At 43.6% G+C, this 20,578-nt stretch overlaps 1 protein-coding gene across 1 annotated transcript; it reads left to right on the top strand.

Annotated features, from left to right (window-relative positions):
* LOC139752580 (uncharacterized) lies at nucleotides 1-19,298 on the top strand. The gene is made up of 7 exons (XM_071668339.1): nucleotides 1-138; nucleotides 5,646-5,808; nucleotides 9,762-9,950; nucleotides 12,791-12,902; nucleotides 13,675-13,835; nucleotides 18,378-18,438; nucleotides 18,831-19,298. The coding sequence occupies exons 1-7, from the start codon at nucleotides 60-62 to the stop codon at nucleotides 19,083-19,085; spliced, it is 1,020 nt and encodes a 339-aa protein (XP_071524440.1). The 5' UTR covers nucleotides 1-59; the 3' UTR covers nucleotides 19,086-19,298.
* The last annotated feature ends 1,280 nt before the right edge of the window (nucleotides 19,299-20,578 follow it).

The following is a 20,578-nucleotide window of genomic DNA, read 5'->3' as shown; positions in this document are numbered from 1 at the left end:
TTGGGCATGATAGTGAGGCTCGTCCAGCCAGGGATACAATCCGAGTGTGACACCAGCTGATGATGGTGGTCCTCCCGCTGCCGCTCCTGTTGCTGCTCAGCCTCCTAGCTACCATCATCACCAGCCTTTATCATCATGGTGAGACGTCCCATCCTTCTACTGAACACCACCCATACCTCAGTACCAAACACGTCCCATCCCTCCCACTGAACACCACCCATACCTCAGTACCACACACGTCCCATCCCTCCCACTGAACACCACCCATACCTCAGTACCACACACGTCCCATCCCTCCCACTGAACACCACCCATACCTCAGTACCACACACGTCCCATCCCTCCCACTGAACACCACAATAGTCTGAGCACCAAGCACGTCCCAACCTTTGCACTAAACACCAGCGTAGCCACGATACCACACACACATCTGATCCTTCTTACCCAACCCTACAGTAACCTTAGTATCACACCTAACCTAACCTAACCTAACCTTAGTATCACACCTAGCCTAACCTAACCTAACCTTAGTATCACACCTAACCTAACCTAACCTAACCTAACCTTAGTATCACACCTAGCCTAACCTAACCTAACCTTAGTATCACACCTAACCTAACCTAACCTAACCTAACCTAACCTCTTCTCATTCAACAACAGTACAGAAGGCAAGCTGAGGTAGTGGTCCCTTAGGGGGAGGGTAGTGCGTCGGTATGCTCGTGGGGCAGGACGGCACGACTGTGGCTAGGATGGATCGGCCTGTAATTTGATCGTAAAGTCACGAAAAGAAAGTCCACATCAAGTACCGGCGTTCATTGAAATATAGAGAGAATTATGAAACAAAAAGAAAAGACAAGGGAAAGTATTTACGAATTTTTGAGAAAGTGAAAAACCTGTCTTTGGAGAAGTGCCACGTCATAGTTATTGGGAAAGACATGAGAAGGTGGAGAGTTCCAAGTCTTCCACGTGTAGGGAAAGAAGCAGGTATCAAAACGGTCCACCCTTGAGTTGCCGATGGCCGCACAATAATCATGTGAAGCAGCAGCTTGCCCAGAATTGTGTGGTCTAGTTCGCGGTGGGGGCTCACAAGCAGCCAGCTCTCGGGAACATAAACCAAAGTAATACCTACAGAAGAGGGAAAGTGAACCATCATTGCAACGTAGGGCAAAGGGGTCAAGTTTGGAAATTAGCCTGGGACAGTTTATTAAGTCGGACTGCTTTCGACTCAACTCTGTCAAGTAAGCATACAGAGCCAGAACCACCCCAAATGTGAGAGCAGTACTCCATACAAGGACGAATCAATCTCTTGTATAAATGGAGCAACTGTTCAGAGGAGAAGAAGTTTCGACTTCTCAACAGGACACCCACTTTCTTAGAGGCAGTCTTAGTTATTCCTGTAATGTGGGGTTTCTAAGAAAGCGTGGATATTACAGTCAAGAGGTGTAATTACAGAACCATCAAAGGAGAGACGAGAGTTATGAAGAGTATTCGATAGAGAGATGGTTAGAAATTAGGTCTTGGAGGCATCAAACTTAACAAGATTTTGAGTACCTCACTGAGATATGCTGTCCAAGTCGGAGTTTATTGAGGAAGCTGCGTCAAGACGAGATGCAAATTGAGTGAAAGAAGAGGGAGCAGAATTGAAAGAAGTGGATAAATGCAATGTTAAGTCGTCAGTGTATGAGTGCATTGGATTATTTGTGGAGGAAATCGTTGAAAAAAGGAGAAAAAGTGTAGGAGACAGGATAGAACCTTGAGAGACACCGCTGTTGATGGAAGAAATGATGGAGGCTGATCTATCAACAACTACAGAGATAGATCGGCCGGAGAGGAAGCTAGATATCAAGGAGCAAAGTGAGGGAGGGAAACCAAAAGACGGGAGCTTAGAGATGAGACCCCGATGCTACACCCTGTCAAAAGCTTTGGGTATGTCAAGGGCAACTACACTTGACTCCCAAAAATCTTTCAGGGATGATGACCAGACATTAGTAAGATAGGAAAGAACATCACCAGTGGATCTCGCCTTACGGAAGCCATACTGGTGATCAGAGAGAAGACTGTGATTTTTTGAGGTGTTTAAGGATATGGGAGTTGAGGAGGGATTGAAAAAACTTTGGAAATGGTTTATGTCAAAGAAACATGACGATAGTTAGAGGGGTCAGAGCGGTCACCCTTCTTAGGGATGGGATGTAGCAATGCATGTCTCCAAGAAGAAAAAAAAAGTTTTGGCTTTTAAGCAGAAACGGAGCAGACGAGTAAGCTCATGCGCAAGTCCAGATACCCACTGTGTCAGTACATGGGGATGGATGTCATCAGGACCGTAAGTTCAGATACCCACTGTGTCAGTACATGGGGATGGATGTCATCAGGACCGTAAGTTCAGATACCCACTGTGTCAGTACATGGGGATGGATGTCATCAGGACCATAAGTTCAGATACCCACTGTGTCAGTACATGGGGATGGATGTCATCAGGACCGTAAGCCTTGCTTGTGTCCAGAGAAAGAAGCGATTTTCGGACAGTTCGAAAAGAGATTACGGGAGGAGAAATAGGATTAGTAAGAGGAGCATCAGAGATGAAGGAATGTTAGAGTCATCCAAGGTGCAGTTAGAGGAGAAACGGGAACCCAAGAGTTGCTTTGTGTACAAGATAGTCAGTTATAGTACCGTCAGAACGGAAAAGTGAAGGAAAGGTAGAGTGACAGAAGTTGTTAGAGATGACCTTAGCTAAAGACCAGAAAGACCTATCAGTCGTGCATATGGGGTTACGATCTGGCATAAGACTGATCAAGACGGATAGAATGACGATCCATATCATCATGGCCCGTCCGTCAGCTGTTCCTGGACCACGACGGTCCATGTGAAGGTTCTCGCAGCATGATGTACCGTGCAGCTTGAGTACCAACCCTCATGCTCTGTCCTCACATGGCCTTATTGGTACACGTGGGTATGGTACCTGCAGCAGGTACAGTGGGAGCAGTAACAGTAATACAGTAATAACAGTCAAGTTGATAGTACTTGGAATACTAGTCTTAGTATTAGTAGTAGTGGTTATAGCTGTACGAATAGTGATAATGATGATGGTTGTGCAGGTACTGGGGACCACACGGTAAACAAATGTAGACAATATTCTTCACTATGTATGAATCTTGGAGAGTCAGGTCCAGATATACCTGCGACGCCATCATTAATGTTTACATGACTGATCTCTTAATGAGTCGGTCTTTCACCTCCAGTGTTCACCTCCTACCAACCACCTCCAGTGTTCACCTCCTACCAACCACCTCCAGTGTTCACCTCCTACCAACCACCTCCAGTGTTCACCTCCTACCAACCACCTCCAGTGTTCATCTCCTACCAACCACCTCCAGTGTTCATCTCCTACCAACCACCTCCAGTGTTCACCTCCTACCAACCACCTCCAGTGTTCACCTCCTACCAACCACCTCCAGTGTTCACCTCCTACCAACCACCTCCAGTGTTCACCTCCTACCAACCACCTCCAGTGTTCACCTCCTACCAACCACCTCCAGTGTTCACCTCCTACCAACCACCTCCAGTGTTCACCTACCAACCACCTCCAGTGTTCACCTCCTACCAACCACCTCCAGTGTTCACCTCCTACCAACCACCTCCAGTGTTCATCTCCTACCAACCACCTCCAGTGTTCACCTCGTACCAACCACCTCCAGTGTTCATCTCCTACCAACCACCTCCAGTGTTCACCTCCTACCAACCACCTCCAGTGTTCACCTCCTACCAACCACCTCCAGTGTTCATCTCCTACCAACCACCTCCAGTGTTCATCTCCTACCAACCACCTCCAGTGTTCACCTCCTACCAACCACCTCCAGTGTTCACCTCCTACCAACCACCTCCAGTGTTCACCTCCTACCAACCACCTCCAGTGTTCATCTCCTACCAACCACCTCCAGTGTTCACCTCCTACCAACCACCTCCAGTGTTCATCTCCTACCAACCACCTCCAGTGTTCACCTCCTACCAACCACCTCCAGTGTTCACCTCCTACCAACCACCTCCAGTGTTCACCTCCTACCAACCACCTCCAGTGTTCACCTCCTACCAACCACCTCCAGTGTTCACCTCCTACCAACCACCTCCAGTGTTCACCTCCTACCAACCACCTCCAGTGTTCACCTCCTACCAACCACCTCCGCCACAACTGGAAACATAAAATGAAACGTTTATACACAATACACGACCACAGTGTTACATGCTCCGTGTACTATCCCAGCACACATACCCTACACACACTTGTGCTAGCCCAGTATACACACACACACACACACCACACACACGCACCTGTGCTAGCCCAGTGCACATACCCCATATATAACTGTTCTAGCCCGGTACACACATCCCACACACGCGTGCAGGCCTAGTACACACGCCATACACACATACACACACACACACACACACACACACACACACACACACACACACACCTGTGCTAGCCCAGTACACACATCCCACACACACACACCTGTGCTAGCCCAGAACACATACCCCACACACACTTGTGGTAGCCCAGTACACACACCCCACATACACACCTGTGCCAGCCCAGTACACACATCCCACACACACACACCTGTGCTAGCCCAGTACACACATCCCACACACACCTGTGCTAGCCCAGTACACATACCCCATACATGCCTGTGCTATCCCAGTACAAACACTCCACACACACACACACACACACACACACACACACACTTGTGCTAGCCCAATACACACATCCCACACACACTTGTGCAGGCCCAGTACACACACACACACACACACACACACACACACACACACACACACACACACACACACACACACACACACACACACACACCTGTGCTAGCCCAGTACACCCCCACACACATACCTGTGCTAGCCCAGTACACACATCCCACACACACCTGTGCTAGCCCAGTACACATAGCCCACACACACTTGTTGTAGTCCAGTACACACACCCCAAACACACTTGTGGTAGCCCAGTACACACCCCACACACTTGTGGTAGCCCAGTACACAAACCCCACACACAATTGTGGTAGCCCAGTACACACACCCAACACACACCTGTGCTAGCCCAGTACACACATCCACACACACCTGTGCTAGCTCAGTACACATACCCCACACACACTTGTGGTAGCCCAATACACACACACACACACACACACACACACACACACACACACACACACACACATACATGTGCTAGCCCAGTACACATACCATATATATACTTGTGCTAGCCCAGGACACACATCCCACACACTTGTGCAGGCCCAGTACACATACCCCCACACACACACACACACCTGTGCTAGCCCAGTACACATACCCCCCCACACACACACACCTGTGCTAGCCCAGTACACATACCCCCCCCACACACACACCTGTGCTAGCCCAGTACACATACCCCCACACACACACACACCTGTGCTAGCCCAGTACACATACCCCCCCCCCACACACACACCTGTGCTAGCCCAGTACACATACCCCCCCACACACACCTGTGCTAGCCCAGTACACATACCCCCCCTCCCACACACACACACACACACACACACCTGTGCGCTCCATTAGGAACCATTACCGTGCCTCTGCAGGAGCGTCGCGCCCCACAAGGAACCTGATCGACGAGCAGATCATCCAGGCACTGGAGGCCCTGCGGGAGCACATGGCCGGTGGCTGGCCGGAACTGGGCATCCCGCCCCTCGACCCCCTGACCCTACACCAGCTGGACATCAACATGACCTCCAACGGTACCAGGTATTGACCAGGGAGGACAAGGTAACACTACCTGCTGCTACCTACAGTACCAGGTAATGACCTGACCTCCACGTCTTGTATGTTGCCCTTAACAACTGAACTACGTAATCATCCCGTCATTCCAAACATGTGTCAAGTTTTCTTGCCAAGTTTTCTGTAGCTGTTCCATGCTTGCGTCTTATTTCGTGTTGCCTGTTAGCTGGGCCGTTAAATGGTCGTGTCTGATGTATCATCCATATTTTTCCATGGTATTCTGAAAGACTCTCTATCTTACCTGTTGACATGATCTTAAGTTTAACATATTTTCATTTATACCTTCAGGTTGCTGTCACTCGTCACCGGTTATCATACATCTCTCTCGTATGTATAGGTGTAGTTCTGCCAGGTCTTCATGTAGGCCTTTTGGTCCATCCCTTCCATATCACTTGTTAGGCCTTTTGGTCCATCCCTTCCATATCACTTGTTAGGCCTTTTGGTCCATCCCTTCCATATATCTTGTTAGGTATTTTTGAATTCTCTCTAATTTGCTTATTTGTTTAATTGGTAACCATACAGCCCAGCAGTACTTATCTTTCCTTCTTATGTATACATTAGAGATTTTCATGAATGGTTCCCATGTGCTGTAGAAAACGTTGAGAATAATATGTGTCAACTCGTAACATGATAACCAAATCTGCTCAATATCTTCTCACAGATCAGTTTGCTCGGCCATCATGACACATACAACATTTATATTTGACCAACTTTCTATTACTTTCTCTGCTGTTCCATTGTAAGATAAGATGTCTTTATTGTCAAATTGTATGGCTAAAAGCTCAATTCAAGGTTAGAAAGTATAAGAATTATAAAACAAAAATGATAAGATATCACATAAAAGTACCACATAAGATATCACATACAAGTAACACATAAGATATCACATAATCATCTATTGCTCTCACAAGTTATATGTATCACGGAGGAGTTACAGCGTCTGCAGATGGTTCAACAGTACAGTGGTTTTTGGTACAAATGATTTCCCGAATCTATGTTGTATAGGCCGATACCGTCTTCTTCCTGATCTTAGAAATACATGGTTTTGTTGTTGAAGATGATGGGTTACATCTTGCATGATCACCTGCTTCACTACACATCCCTCATACCACATATCTAATGTCTTAATGTTTGCACACAATTTCCCAGCTTTCTTAACAACTTTCTCAAGTTTATTTCTATTTTTACTGTTGAGCTTGCCATACCAGACGGCAAATGAAATATATGAAATTGATCCTATAGTTGCCCTATAAAAAAGATTAATCATTGCATTGTCTAGAAGTAAACTATCAGATACGTACAAATGGCAATCTTTGATTACATTTCTTATACACCAAATCAGTACTTGCACCACCTTTTAACCGGTCATCTACAATAAAGGCTAGGTACTTGTACTGAAACACTCTCTACATTTCCATCTTCAATTGTAATTAAGTTTGGTATATGTAGTTGTTTTGTCCTAAAATCTCTTATCATCTATTTAGTTTTCTTTACATTCATGTGCAGATATATTTTTTAAACCACTCAATATAGCAACTAACCTGTGTAATATAATCATTGCAATTATCATTTTCCAATTTTTCCTATGGTTAATGTATCATCAGCATATTTCAAAATAGTGCAGTTGCTAAAAACACTTCTACAGTTATCAGTATACAAAATGATCAAAGTGGGGGACATAACACATCCCTGGGGTACACCTGTATTGGTCAAAATTATGTTGGACTTCAACCTTGGTGTACTGTGGCCTGTGTTTAAAAGCTGAAGATCTATTTCAGTAAGTAACAGGTGACACCCATCCCTTATTATCTATCTAACAACATACGTGGCTGGATTGTATTAAAGGCAGAGCTAAAATCAGTATATAAGATTCTTGCTTGTGAGTCATGTCTGTTTGCTAATCTCATTCATGAAAGTCAAACTTGCACGCTCCGATCTTTACAATACGCAAACTGCAGTGGATCTCTAAAATTATCTTTACTATTACACAAATAATTTCTCATTGTCTTTAATACATTTCATAATATTTCACGTTAAAACAATAGGTCTAAGATCACCTTGATCTAGTGAGTCCTGAAATAGTAGCTGAAGTATGTGTGATGATGGCAGGTGGTCAGCACAACATTTTACTGCCTTGGCTGGCACACCCTCTGGTCTCATGGCCTCTCCAGGCCTAATACGCTTCAGAAAAGGGAGGAATCCAATACACGTTCGTACCATATCACGACTCTTTCATTTTTCTCTCGAATAATCGACATAACATTACTGCATTCTTCACTAAAATAATTCCTTTCAAATCTTGCAAAAAAATCAATTCATATCTGTTACATATATACCACCAATAAATGTTTCCCTTCTCTTTAACATATTTTCTCAAAATTATCTTCATTAAATTTCACGAACTTCACTTTTGACCATTTGTGAACTGCTTAAATCTTTTACATTTCTTCTTGATCAGTTGTCTGCTGTATTGTACTACTGCTCTGGGTCATTATCAAAGCTCTTTACACAACTCTGCCTTACTCTATTGTCCACCTCTGACCTCAGACTACACCAGGTACGAACTCTTTATTCCACTTTCTAATCTTACCCTGAATGTTGTCTTTAGCAACTTCCTCTCGCACAATCCCGTGGTTGACTTTGTCACAAGCTTTTGCAAAATCAAAACAAACATTGACCATTCTTTTCCTTCGATTATACTTTCATTGATGTTACTGTAATGAGCTAATGCTTTGGCTTGCTTACATCTTCTTGACATAAATCCATGCTGACCTTTCTTTATGTAAGCTCTCTTCTGTACATGGCTTATCATATGCACTTTTGTGGTCCATTTAAAGATTTCTATTACATATGAACTCATGGTAACTGGTCTATATTGTCAAGGTCTTCCAGTGTCTTCTGATATTACATACGACAAATTTTAAATATCTTCAATCGTGTTTTCATGCAGACTCTACCTCAATAATAACATCATCATTTTCACTGTTGTTCATTTACTCTTTTTCAAGAACCTAGCAGCAACACCTGTGGTCTGGTGTTCAATGTTCTCAGCTGATCAGTGACACTGAATGTATCAGGTAGAGAATGTAGCAGGAGTTGTCGTGTTGGTAGGGTTCAGTGAGCCGGGAGGGGTAGAGCTACTGGGATCAGAAAAGCTTACAAGCAATAAGTTATACATATAGAATATAGTAGACCACATTAGGTAGAAGTAGATATGTTATATAGACTACATTATATATAAGTACATATAATATAAAGTAGACTACTTAAGGTAGAGGTAGATACAAAGTAAAGTAGACAGCATAGAGTAGAGGTAGATACAGAGCATAATAGACTACATAAGATACAGGTAGATATAGAGTATAACGAAATGCATGAAAAATTCTTTCATCCAATCCAGTACCTGTAGATCCCCTCACCCCACCCAGTACCTGTAGATCGCCTCATCCCACCCAGTACCTGTAGATCGCCTCATCCCACCCAGTACCTGTAGATCCCCGCACCCCACCCAGTACCTGTAGATCCCCGCACCCCACCCAGTACCTGTAGATCTCCTCACCCCACCCAGTACCTGTAGATCCCCTCACCCCATCCAGTACCTGTAGATCGCCTCATCCCACCCAGTACCTGTAGATCGCCTCACCCCACCCAGTACCTGTAGATCGCCTCATCCCACCCAGTACCTGTAGATCGCCTCATCCCACCCAGTACCTGTAGATCTCACCCCACCCTGTACCCGTAGATCTCACCCCACCCAGTACCTGTAGATATCCTCACCTCACCCTGCTGTACCTGTAAATCTCCTCACCCCACCCTGCTGTACCTGTAGATATCCTCACCATACCATGAACCTGTAGAGTATCCATCCTCGTATCCCCTGCACCCAGCCACTATACCTAAGACTTGTATCGGCCATACAGCGTCCTGGGGAACGTGACGGAGGTGAGCATGACCGGCTTGTCCAGCTTCACCATCGACCTGGTGCACACCAACCTGCTCTTCCTCAAGGTGGACCTCGACCTGGGCCTGGCCAGCCTCGACGTCGCCGGCAAGTACCACCTCCTGGGCCAGACCGGCGTCTTCCCCATCTACGGCCACGGACCTCTGTGGTATGTGCCCCGAGCACAGACACCTGCAGCAGCCACACTCACCCCCACACGTACTGTGGCCCCTCAGTGTCACCCTCACACGTACTGTGGCCCCTCAGTGTCACCCTCACACGTACTGTGGCCCCTCAGTGTCACCCTCACACGTACTGTGGCCCCTCAGTGTCACCCCCACACGTACTGTGGCCCCTCAGTGTCACCCTCACACGTACTGTGGCCCCTCAGTGTCACCCTCACACGTACTGTAGCCCCTCAGTGTCACCCCCACACGTACTGTGGCCACTCAGTGTCACCCCCACACGTACTGTGGCCCCTCAGTGTCACCCCCACACGTACTGTGGCCCCTCAGTGTCACCCCCACACGTACTGTGGCCCCTCAGTGTCACCCCCACACATACTGTGGCCCCTCAGTGTCACCCCCACACGTACTGTGGCCCCTCAGTGTCACCCCCACACGTACTGTGGCCCCTCAGTGTCACCCCCACACATACTGTAGCCGCTCAGTGTCACCATTTCACGCCCACATTCCAAATGGCGACTGTTCTACACATGATAGACATTGCTAGGACACTTCGTTAGCGAAAGTCCCCAAATCAGTGATTTTTAGACCTCAAGGCTTACAGTTTCGACAGCTTTATGATGAATTCACTGCTAACAATATCCTGGAGGACATTATGACACCATATCCAAAACTTACCATGCCCTAAGATATGTAAACACCTGTGTAATCCCACCCAGCACAAACGCGTTCCATAGCTAGTGTCCAGTGTGAAGTGAACCTTAACCATCTATGTGTTACTGTGAATGTTTACTTCATGCCCAGTGCCAGTATATTCTGCATGATCAATGTGCAGTGTATACTGGGCCACAGCATTAAGCCAGCACCTACCTAGTATGTTTATGTCACCTGAGCTGATAAAACTCTACGGATGAGAGAGAGAGAGAGAGAGAGAGAGAGAGAGAGAGAGAGAGAGAGAGAGAGAGAGAGAGAGAGAGAGAGAGAGAGAGAGAGAGAGAGAGAGAGAGAGAGGAACAAAGTACAGTGACGTGAACTGTTAGATGTTGTCCGGTGCAAATGGTGGTTAGCAGAAATATAAGATAAGCAATAGTGATTCTAATTATCCGATCGGAGGCGATCACATACGTGGCATCACTGGCCAGGGAAGGAGGTGTTTGGGAGGTGGGTCGGGGTTGGGGTGTTAGTAAAGGGGGAAGGTGAATCTCTAGAGGTTACAAGACCTAAATGTTTTCAGTTACATGTTGTATGTTCCTGTTGGATACAGTAGCTGTTTACATCCTGCATGATGGAGCCTCACACCGGATACCTTGCTCTTAAAGTGTTATTTCACATAATCAATACGTGATGATTGACAGCTGCTGTATGACAACAGTGGTTCTTATCAACACCACGAAATGGGTGTTTTTCTTTACATGGCTGATCGTTATCAGTTGTACCACTAGATCTGTCTGCAAGAACAAATTGAGTGCTTTATAAGTGATCATCTTTTGAACAGTTCACGTACTCTACTACCATGAGCCACCTCACCTTGCTTCCCCACCCACACTGTGTTACCAGCTCAGCTGACGTAAACATAGGTACATACCAGCTGGCCATGTTCCATACACACGCCTCAGTGTTGTGTCCTGCTCCATACACACGCCTCAGTGTTGTGTCCTGCTCCATACACACGCCTCAGTGTTGTGTCCTGCTCCATACACACGTCTCAGTGTTGTGTCCTGTTCCATACACACGCCTCAGTGTTGTGTCCTGCTCCATACACACGCCTCAGTGTTGTGTCCTGCTCCATACACACGCCTCAGTGTTGTGTCCTGCTCCATACACACGCCTTAGTGTTGTGTCCTGCTCCATACACACGCCTCAGTGTTGTGTCCTGTTCCATACACACGCCTCAGTGTTGTGTCCTGCTCCATACACACGCCGCAGTGTTGTGTCCTGTTCCATACACACGCCTCAGTGTTGTATCCTGTTCCATACACACGCCTCAGTGTTGTGTCCTGCTCCATACACACGCCTTAGTGTTGTGTCCTGCTCCATACACACGCCTTAGTGTTGTGTCCTGCTCCATACACACGCCTTAGTGTTGTGTCCTGCTCCATACACACGCCTCAGTGTTGTGTCCTGCTCCATACACACGCCTTAGTGTTGTGTCCTGCTCCATACACACGCCTCAGTGTTGTGTCCTGCTCCATACACACGCCTTAGTGTTGTGTCCTGCTCCATACACACGCCTTAGTGTTGTGTCCTGCTCCATACACACGCCTCAGTGTTGTGTCCTGCTCCATACACACGCCTTAGTGTTGTGTCCTGCTCCATACACACGCCTTAGTGTATATGTAATCTATTTCTGCCTACGAGGTAATGCGGATGTGCACAAGATATGTATGTGTATGACAAATTCTAAAGTTAGTTTTTATTACACAGATATTGTTCCCTGTGTTGCTGTCAGCATCATTTACCATAAATGTGGCTACATGTCATGTAATACACCTTCCCCCCACTCCCTCCTGACGAAAAGGGGACCCCTTTAGGTCCCTGTTACTTTTCGTTGTCGATGTACTGTACCCACTGTACACTAAACTTGCTTCCACTTACCGTAGGTATGTGCCTTCACCCATACGCTCACTCAAATGCTTTGTTTAAATGTATTTAGAAAATAGGTATAAAAAACTCGGTTTGTATCCGTCAGTGTCACCCTAGCGAAGGCTATAAACCCTCAGAGTCACCCCTACACAGAGTGTATTCCTTCAGTGTCACTCCTACACAGACTGTATCCCCTCAGTGTCACCCCTACAGACTGTAGCCGTCGCTGTATCCACCACAGGTTGGATGCCTTCAACCTTAGTCTGATGATAAGGATGGACCTGGGCCAGACCCCGGACGGCCTCCTCGGGGTGTCGTCGCTTGACATTAACATCGACTGTAACTCCACCGACGTAAGTCACAAACTGGGCAACCTCCTCCAGTCACACACACACACACACACACACACACACACACCACCACCACCACCACCACCATACTGCATGTATAAGTGGGAAGAACATAGTAAACAAAGTAGCAGATATAATTTGCAATATTGGAGTGGTAGAGGGTATGTGGGTCAGGTGTTTAGAGAATGTATGTGAGAAACACTGAGAAAAACAGATGAATTTGTATGTAGCATTCATGAATCTGGAGAAGGCATATGATAGGGTTGATAAAGATGCTTTGTGGAAGGTCTTAAGAATATATGGTGTGGGAATTAAGGTGCTAGAAGCATTGAAATGTTTTTATCAAGGATTTAAAGCGCTCTTGACACGTGAGAACAATAACTGACACATGAGAACAGTAACTGACACATGAGAACAGTAAATGATACATGAGAACAGTAACTAATACATGAGAATTGTAACCGATACATGAGAGCAGTAACTAATACATGAGAACAGTAACTGACATATGAGAACAGTAACTGACACATGAGAACAGTAACTGATACATGAGAACAGTAACTGATATGTGAGAAAATAAGTGACCCTTAACAACCATAACATTTTTAGAACAATAACTCGCTATCAAGAACAATAACCGACCTCGAGAACAATAACCGACCCTCGAGAACAATAATTGACCCTCGAGAACAACAATAACTGACCCTTGAAGACTATATTTGAGTCAGATGTATAACATGGTATACATGTGTGTGTGTGTTGACGTGTGGCACAGATCCGCCTGGAGGGCATCATGGGAGGCGGGGACATGGCTGACTTCGTGAACGGCGTGTTGAGCTCCCTGGGGCCAGACTTGCTGGAGGCCCTGGAGCAGCAGTATGTGCCGCTGCTGGAGGAAGCTCTCATCCACGAGATCAACAACATCATCAACGGAGGGTGAGCATCCACCACCAGCAGGGGGCTTAGTGGAGGGTTGGGGTCTGGGGCAGGGTCCGTGGGCTGGAGCAGAAGCAAGGGGCTGGGGCAAAGGCAAGGAGCTGAGGCAGAGGTTGGGAGGTGGGACAGAGGCAGAGGGTTGGGGCAGAGACAGGGAGATAGGTTAGAGGAAGAGGGCTTGGGTAGATTCAGGGGGCTTGGTCCGAGGCTGTGGGCTGGGCCAGATGCAGGGATATGGGGCAGAGGTTAGGAGCTGGGACAAAGGCAGGAGGCTGGGGCAGAGACAGGGAGATGAGGTAGAGGCAGGGGGCTGGGGACTGGGGGCCGAGGCTGTAAGTTGGGACAGAGATAGGGAGAAGGAACAGAGGTTGGGAGCTGGGGCAGAGGCAGCGGGCTGAGGCCGAGGCTGTGGAGTGGGGCAAAAGTTGTGGGCTGGGACAGAGGCTGTGGTAGAGGCTTGGGACTAGGGCAGAGGTTGTGGGCTGGGACAGAGGCTGTGGGCTGGGGCAGAGGCTGGGGGCTGGGGCCGAGGCTGGGGGTTGGGGCAGAGGAAGGAAGCTGGGGCAGAGGCAGGGGGCTGGGGCAGAGGCAGGGGGCTGGGGCAGAGGAAGGGGGCTTGGGTTGAGGCTGAACTATTTCAAAGTATTGTAACTAATAATGTTTCATTGGTTGTTGTAAATTACTATATATAAACGCACTAGTTGCTATATCGAGTGTATTATAGATATGTACTTATCATATTGTTACAAATATATCCAGTACCAGTATATTCTGTAACTACATGTCACATGTGTAATGTACCTTAACCATATATGTATTACTGTTATTGTTACAAATATATCCAGTACCAGTATATTCTGTAACTACATGTCACATGTGTAATGTACCTTAACCATATATGTATTACTGTTATTGTTACAAATATATCCAGTACCAGTATATTCTGTAACTACATGTCACATGTGTAATGTACCTTAACCATATATGTATTACTGTTATTGTTACAAATATATCCAGTACCAGTATATTCTGTAACTACATGTCACATGTGTAATGTACCTTAACCATATATGTATTACTGTTATTGTTACAAATATATCCAGTACCAGTATATTCTGTAACTACATGTCACATGTGTAATGTACCTTAACCATATATGTATTACTGTTATTGTTACAAATATATCCAGTACCAGTATATTCTGTAACTACATGTCACATGTGTAATGTACCTTAACCATATATGTATTACTGTTATTGTTACAAATATATCCAGTACCAGTATATTCTGTAACTACATGTCACATGTGTAATGTACCTTAACCATATATGTATTACTGTTATTGTTACAAATATATCCAGTACCAGTATATTCTGTAACTACATGTCACATGTGTAATGTACCTTAACCATATATGTATTACTGTTATTGTTACAAATATATCCAGTACCAGTATATTCTGTAACTACATGTCACATGTGTAATGTACCTTAACCATATATGTATTACTGTTATTGTTACAAATATATCCAGTACCAGTATATTCTGTAACTACATGTCACATGTGTAATGTACCTTAACCATATATGTATTACTGTTATTGTTACAAATATATCCAGTACCAGTATATTCTGTAACTACATGTCACATGTGTAATGTACCTTAACCATATATGTATTACTGTTATTGTTACAAATATATCCAGTACCAGTATATTCTGTAACTACATGTCACATGTGTAATGTACCTTAACCATATATGTATTACTGTTATTGTTACAAATATATCCAGTACCAGTATATTCTGTAACTACATGTCACATGTGTAATGTACCTTAACCATATATGTATTACTGTTATTGTTACAAATATATCCAGTACCAGTATATTCTGTAACTACATGTCACATGTGTAATGTACCTTAACCATATATGTATTACTGTTATTGTTACAAATATATCCAGTACCAGTATATTCTGTAACTACATGTCACATGTGTAATGTACCTTAACCATATATGTATTACTGTTATTGTTACAAATATATCCAGTACCAGTATATTCTGTAACTACATGTCACATGTGTAATGTACCTTAACCATATATGTATTACTGTTATTGTTACAAATATATCCAGTACCAGTATATTCTGTAACTACATGTCACATGTGTAATGTACCTTAACCATATATGTATTACTGTTATTGTTACAAATATATCCAGTACCAGTATATTCTGTAACTACATGTCACATGTGTAATGTACCTTAACCATATATGTATTACTGTTATTGTTACAAATATATCCAGTACCAGTATATTCTGTAACTACATGTCACATGTGTAATGTACCTTAACCATATATGTATTACTGTTATTGTTACAAATATATCCAGTACCAGTATATTCTGTAACTACATGTCACATGTGTAATGTACCTTAACCATATATGTATTACTGTTATTGTTACAAATATATCCAGTACCAGTATATTCTGTAACTACATGTCACATGTGTAATGTACCTTAACCATATATGTATTACTGTTATTGTTACAAATATATCCAGTACCAGTATATTCTGTAACTACATGTCACATGTGTAATGTACCTTAACCATATATGTATTACTGTTATTGTTACAAATATATCCAGTACCAGTATATTCTGTAACTACATGTCACATGTGTAATGTACCTTAACCATATATGTATTACTGTTATTGTTACAAATATATCCAGTACCAGTATATTCTGTAACTACATGTCACATGTGTAATGTACCTTAACCATATATGTATTACTGTTATTGTTACAAATATATCCAGTACCAGTATATTCTGTAACTACATGTCACATGTGTAATGTACCTTAACCATATATGTATTACTGTTATTGTTACAAATATATCCAGTACCAGTATATTCTGTAACTACATGTCACATGTGTAATGTACCTTAACCATATATGTATTACTGTTATTGTTACAAATATATCCAGTACCAGTATATTCTGTAACTACATGTCACATGTGTAATGTACCTTAACCATATATGTATTACTGTTATTGTTACAAATATATCCAGTACCAGTATATTCTGTAACTACATGTCACATGTGTAATGTACCTTAACCATATATGTATTACTGTTATTGTTACAAATATATCCAGTACCAGTATATTCTGTAACTACATGTCACATGTGTAATGTACCTTAACCATATATGTATTACTGTTATTGTTACAAATATATCCAGTACCAGTATATTCTGTAACTACATGTCACATGTGTAATGTACCTTAACCATATATGTATTACTGTTATTGTTACAAATATATCCAGTACCAGTATATTCTGTAACTACATGTCACATGTGTAATGTACCTTAACCATATATGTATTACTGTTATTGTTACAAATATATCCAGTACCAGTATATTCTGTAACTACATGTCACATGTGTAATGTACCTTAACCATATATGTATTACTGTTATTGTTACAAATATATCCAGTACCAGTATATTCTGTAACTACATGTCACATGTGTAATGTACCTTAACCATATATGTATTACTGTTATTGTTACAAATATATCCAGTACCAGTATATTCTGTAACTACATGTCACATGTGTAATGTACCTTAACCATATATGTATTACTGTTATTGTTACAAATATATCCAGTACCAGTATATTCTGTAACTACATGTCACATGTGTAATGTACCTTAACCATATATGTATTACTGTTATTGTTACAAATATATCCAGTACCAGTATATTCTGTAACTACATGTCACATGTGTAATGTACCTTAACCATATATGTATTACTGTTATTGTTACAAATATATCCAGTACCAGTATATTCTGTAACTACATGTCACATGTGTAATGTACCTTAACCATATATGTATTACTGTTATTGTTACAAATATATCCAGTACCAGTATATTCTGTAACTACATGTCACATGTGTAATGTACCTTAACCATATATGTATTACTGTTATTGTTACAAATATATCCAGTACCAGTATATTCTGTAACTACATGTCACATGTGTAATGTACCTTAACCATATATGTATTACTGTTATTGTTACAAATATGTCCAGTACCAGTACATTCTGTAACTACATGTCACATGTGTAATGTACCTTAACCATCTATGTATTACTGTTATTGTTACAAATATATCCAGTACCAGTATATTCTGTAACTACATGTCACATGTGTAATGTACCTTAACCTTCCCTATTGCTATCAGTGTTGACGACTGTACATTACTTTGTGTCCTGTTTCAAATATACACTGATCATACTCAGTATATACCTCATTTGTTTGTGTACATAATGGACATGTGTTTTATCCGATCCTCGTACTGTTATCAATGTCAGTAAGTTTTTCTTTCTAAGTATGTTTTATGTTGTGCTTTCTATGTATGTTTATGTTTTGTTATACAATGTAATTAATACCATTTGTGACCGGAGGAGGACCTGGCCCCACCTGTCCTCCTACTGTGTTGATGTATTGTACCTGCCCAGTGGTCGTCTACCCCTAGCCACGTGCCCTTCACCTATACCATTAGCCGAATGCTTTGCTTCTGTATATCCAGACTTTCAATAAAGTTTTGAAAATTTGAAAACTTGAACTCGTCAGAGAGACAAGTCTGTCAGTGATTCCCGGTTTTCTTTCATGATTACAATGGGTATGACGTATGATAGATTATAAACCACGGGTCATTGCATTTAGACAGCCATTCGGCTGAAAAATCAAGTGTGTCTTACTCCAGAACTGGTAGGTTATGATGATGATAACTAGTTAACTCATCATAAAAGATCTCAAGATCAAGATGGGCTGGCTGCTGCCCACACTGTAGATAGTCACGAGTGAGGTACTCCATCTAGATACACAGAGTGGCAGATATACAGTATACAGTACTATGGTTTATGTGTTATTTACTTAGTTGATCATTAAGTGGTGATTACTTACTGTAGTGTGGTAGTGAACATACGAGTGAGTGCTGGCAACATACACGTAGATATAGCAATATACCTGGCCGTCCTGAAGGTATCATGTCATCTCTCTATAGACCCGTACACTTCAAGGAGAAAGGGGCGGGGCCTCTGGATACGCCCCTCTACAACCTGGTGACCAATACCTTGCTGGGGGAGTTGACCAGTCTGGTGTCCACCAGTGTGGAGGGCATCATCTGCAACCTTCTCGAGAACGCTATCGCCTCCTCCGGGTAACAGATGCACGCCCCCCTCCACCACCACACCCCAACCCTCCACCTGTGTTAACCACAACAGTGAGGATGAGGCATGAAGCAGGAGAGCCAGCCAGGTGGAGGTCCACACCAGGATGGTTAAGGTCGTGCGTTGACACTGTTCATGGTGAGGTTAGGCCCTGGTGACCTTCCCTGCCACCTGAGGTGACCTTAACCTGCTGTATAATATACATACTGAAGATATACTCGTGTATCATTACCTAGCGTACGTGACGCCGGCCTGCCTGAGGCTGGTGACTTGAGAGAGGATCTTCCTGAAGGAAGAGTTAGCCTGAGCCACCGTAGGGCACGAGGAGGTACTGTGGTGTTGTGGCAGACACCAGAGACGACGTGGGTCACCTCCGCCACCCAGAGATACTTCAACATTATAAGTTAGGTACCAAGTGTGTGAGAGTAGGTAGTACGTACCAGGGAAGACACATTATGAGTTAGGTACCAAGTGTGTGAGAGTAGGTAGTACGTACCAGGGAAGACACATTATGAGTTAGGTACCAAGTGTGTGAGAGTAGGTAGTACGTATCACATGATCATGAGTTACTTAGGTGAGAACGTACCTACATGTATGCACATTCACTACAGTAAACACATTTACTACAGTAAACACATATCCAACGCAGTAAACAATGTATATATAATACGGGAAAAGACATATCCACTACAGTAAAGACTGTGGGTGTAATACTTTGAATCTCTTGTAAAGATTTATATCATAAGACACAATCTGTTACACCAGTAGTTACGATCATGTTACCCTGACCACCATGATGTGGACCAGGGCCACAACAAGATGGCCGCCAACAGGAAGCAAGCGGCCAACATTTCTTCTGTGATCACACAATATATATTTGGTAAGACCCGTCAACCACTTGTTTACTTTCCCATGTCACAAGTAGCTGTTTGTGTCACATGTATGACAAAATTCCATTATTCACGGAGAGTTTGGCCGTCAATATTCAAATTGCAATATAAGTCATTAGCGTCCGTTAACGCGTCTATAGAACATGGAACATTTTTACTTCGATCCTCTTAAGTAATTGGCAGGAGGCAGTAATTTGTCTGCGGCCACAGCGTGGTTACTGGAAATATGAATACAATTGATGATAAGTGAACGTGGGGCCGCCAACGGCTGACTGACGGTCCATTGAGGGTAAACAAGTGACAGTCTTGACCAGTGACCACCAGCCACACACACGCCACCCTCACGTCACACTCATACATGACGTCATAAATTGAATGGCGGCATGAATTTATTATTGATATCGACTAATAATGAACCGTTATGTATGCGTACAACACTTCCAGATATCTAAGATAAAGAATAATATAAGTGAAATACGGTAGGAATGTGTAAGTCAAACGACAACATATTATACATCATTAACAATGTCTTAGCGCATCCACTTGTGTGGCTGAGAGTGTTCCCGCCACACTGAGACGGAAGTTGTTTAGTAATGC

Source organism: Panulirus ornatus, chromosome 13, assembly GCF_036320965.1.
Source record: "Panulirus ornatus isolate Po-2019 chromosome 13, ASM3632096v1, whole genome shotgun sequence".
In the NCBI taxonomy this organism is placed as follows: Eukaryota; Metazoa; Arthropoda; class Malacostraca; order Decapoda; family Palinuridae; genus Panulirus; species Panulirus ornatus.
Note: the sequence above shows the minus strand (reverse complement) of the source record. Positions and strands in the feature narration are given on the sequence as shown.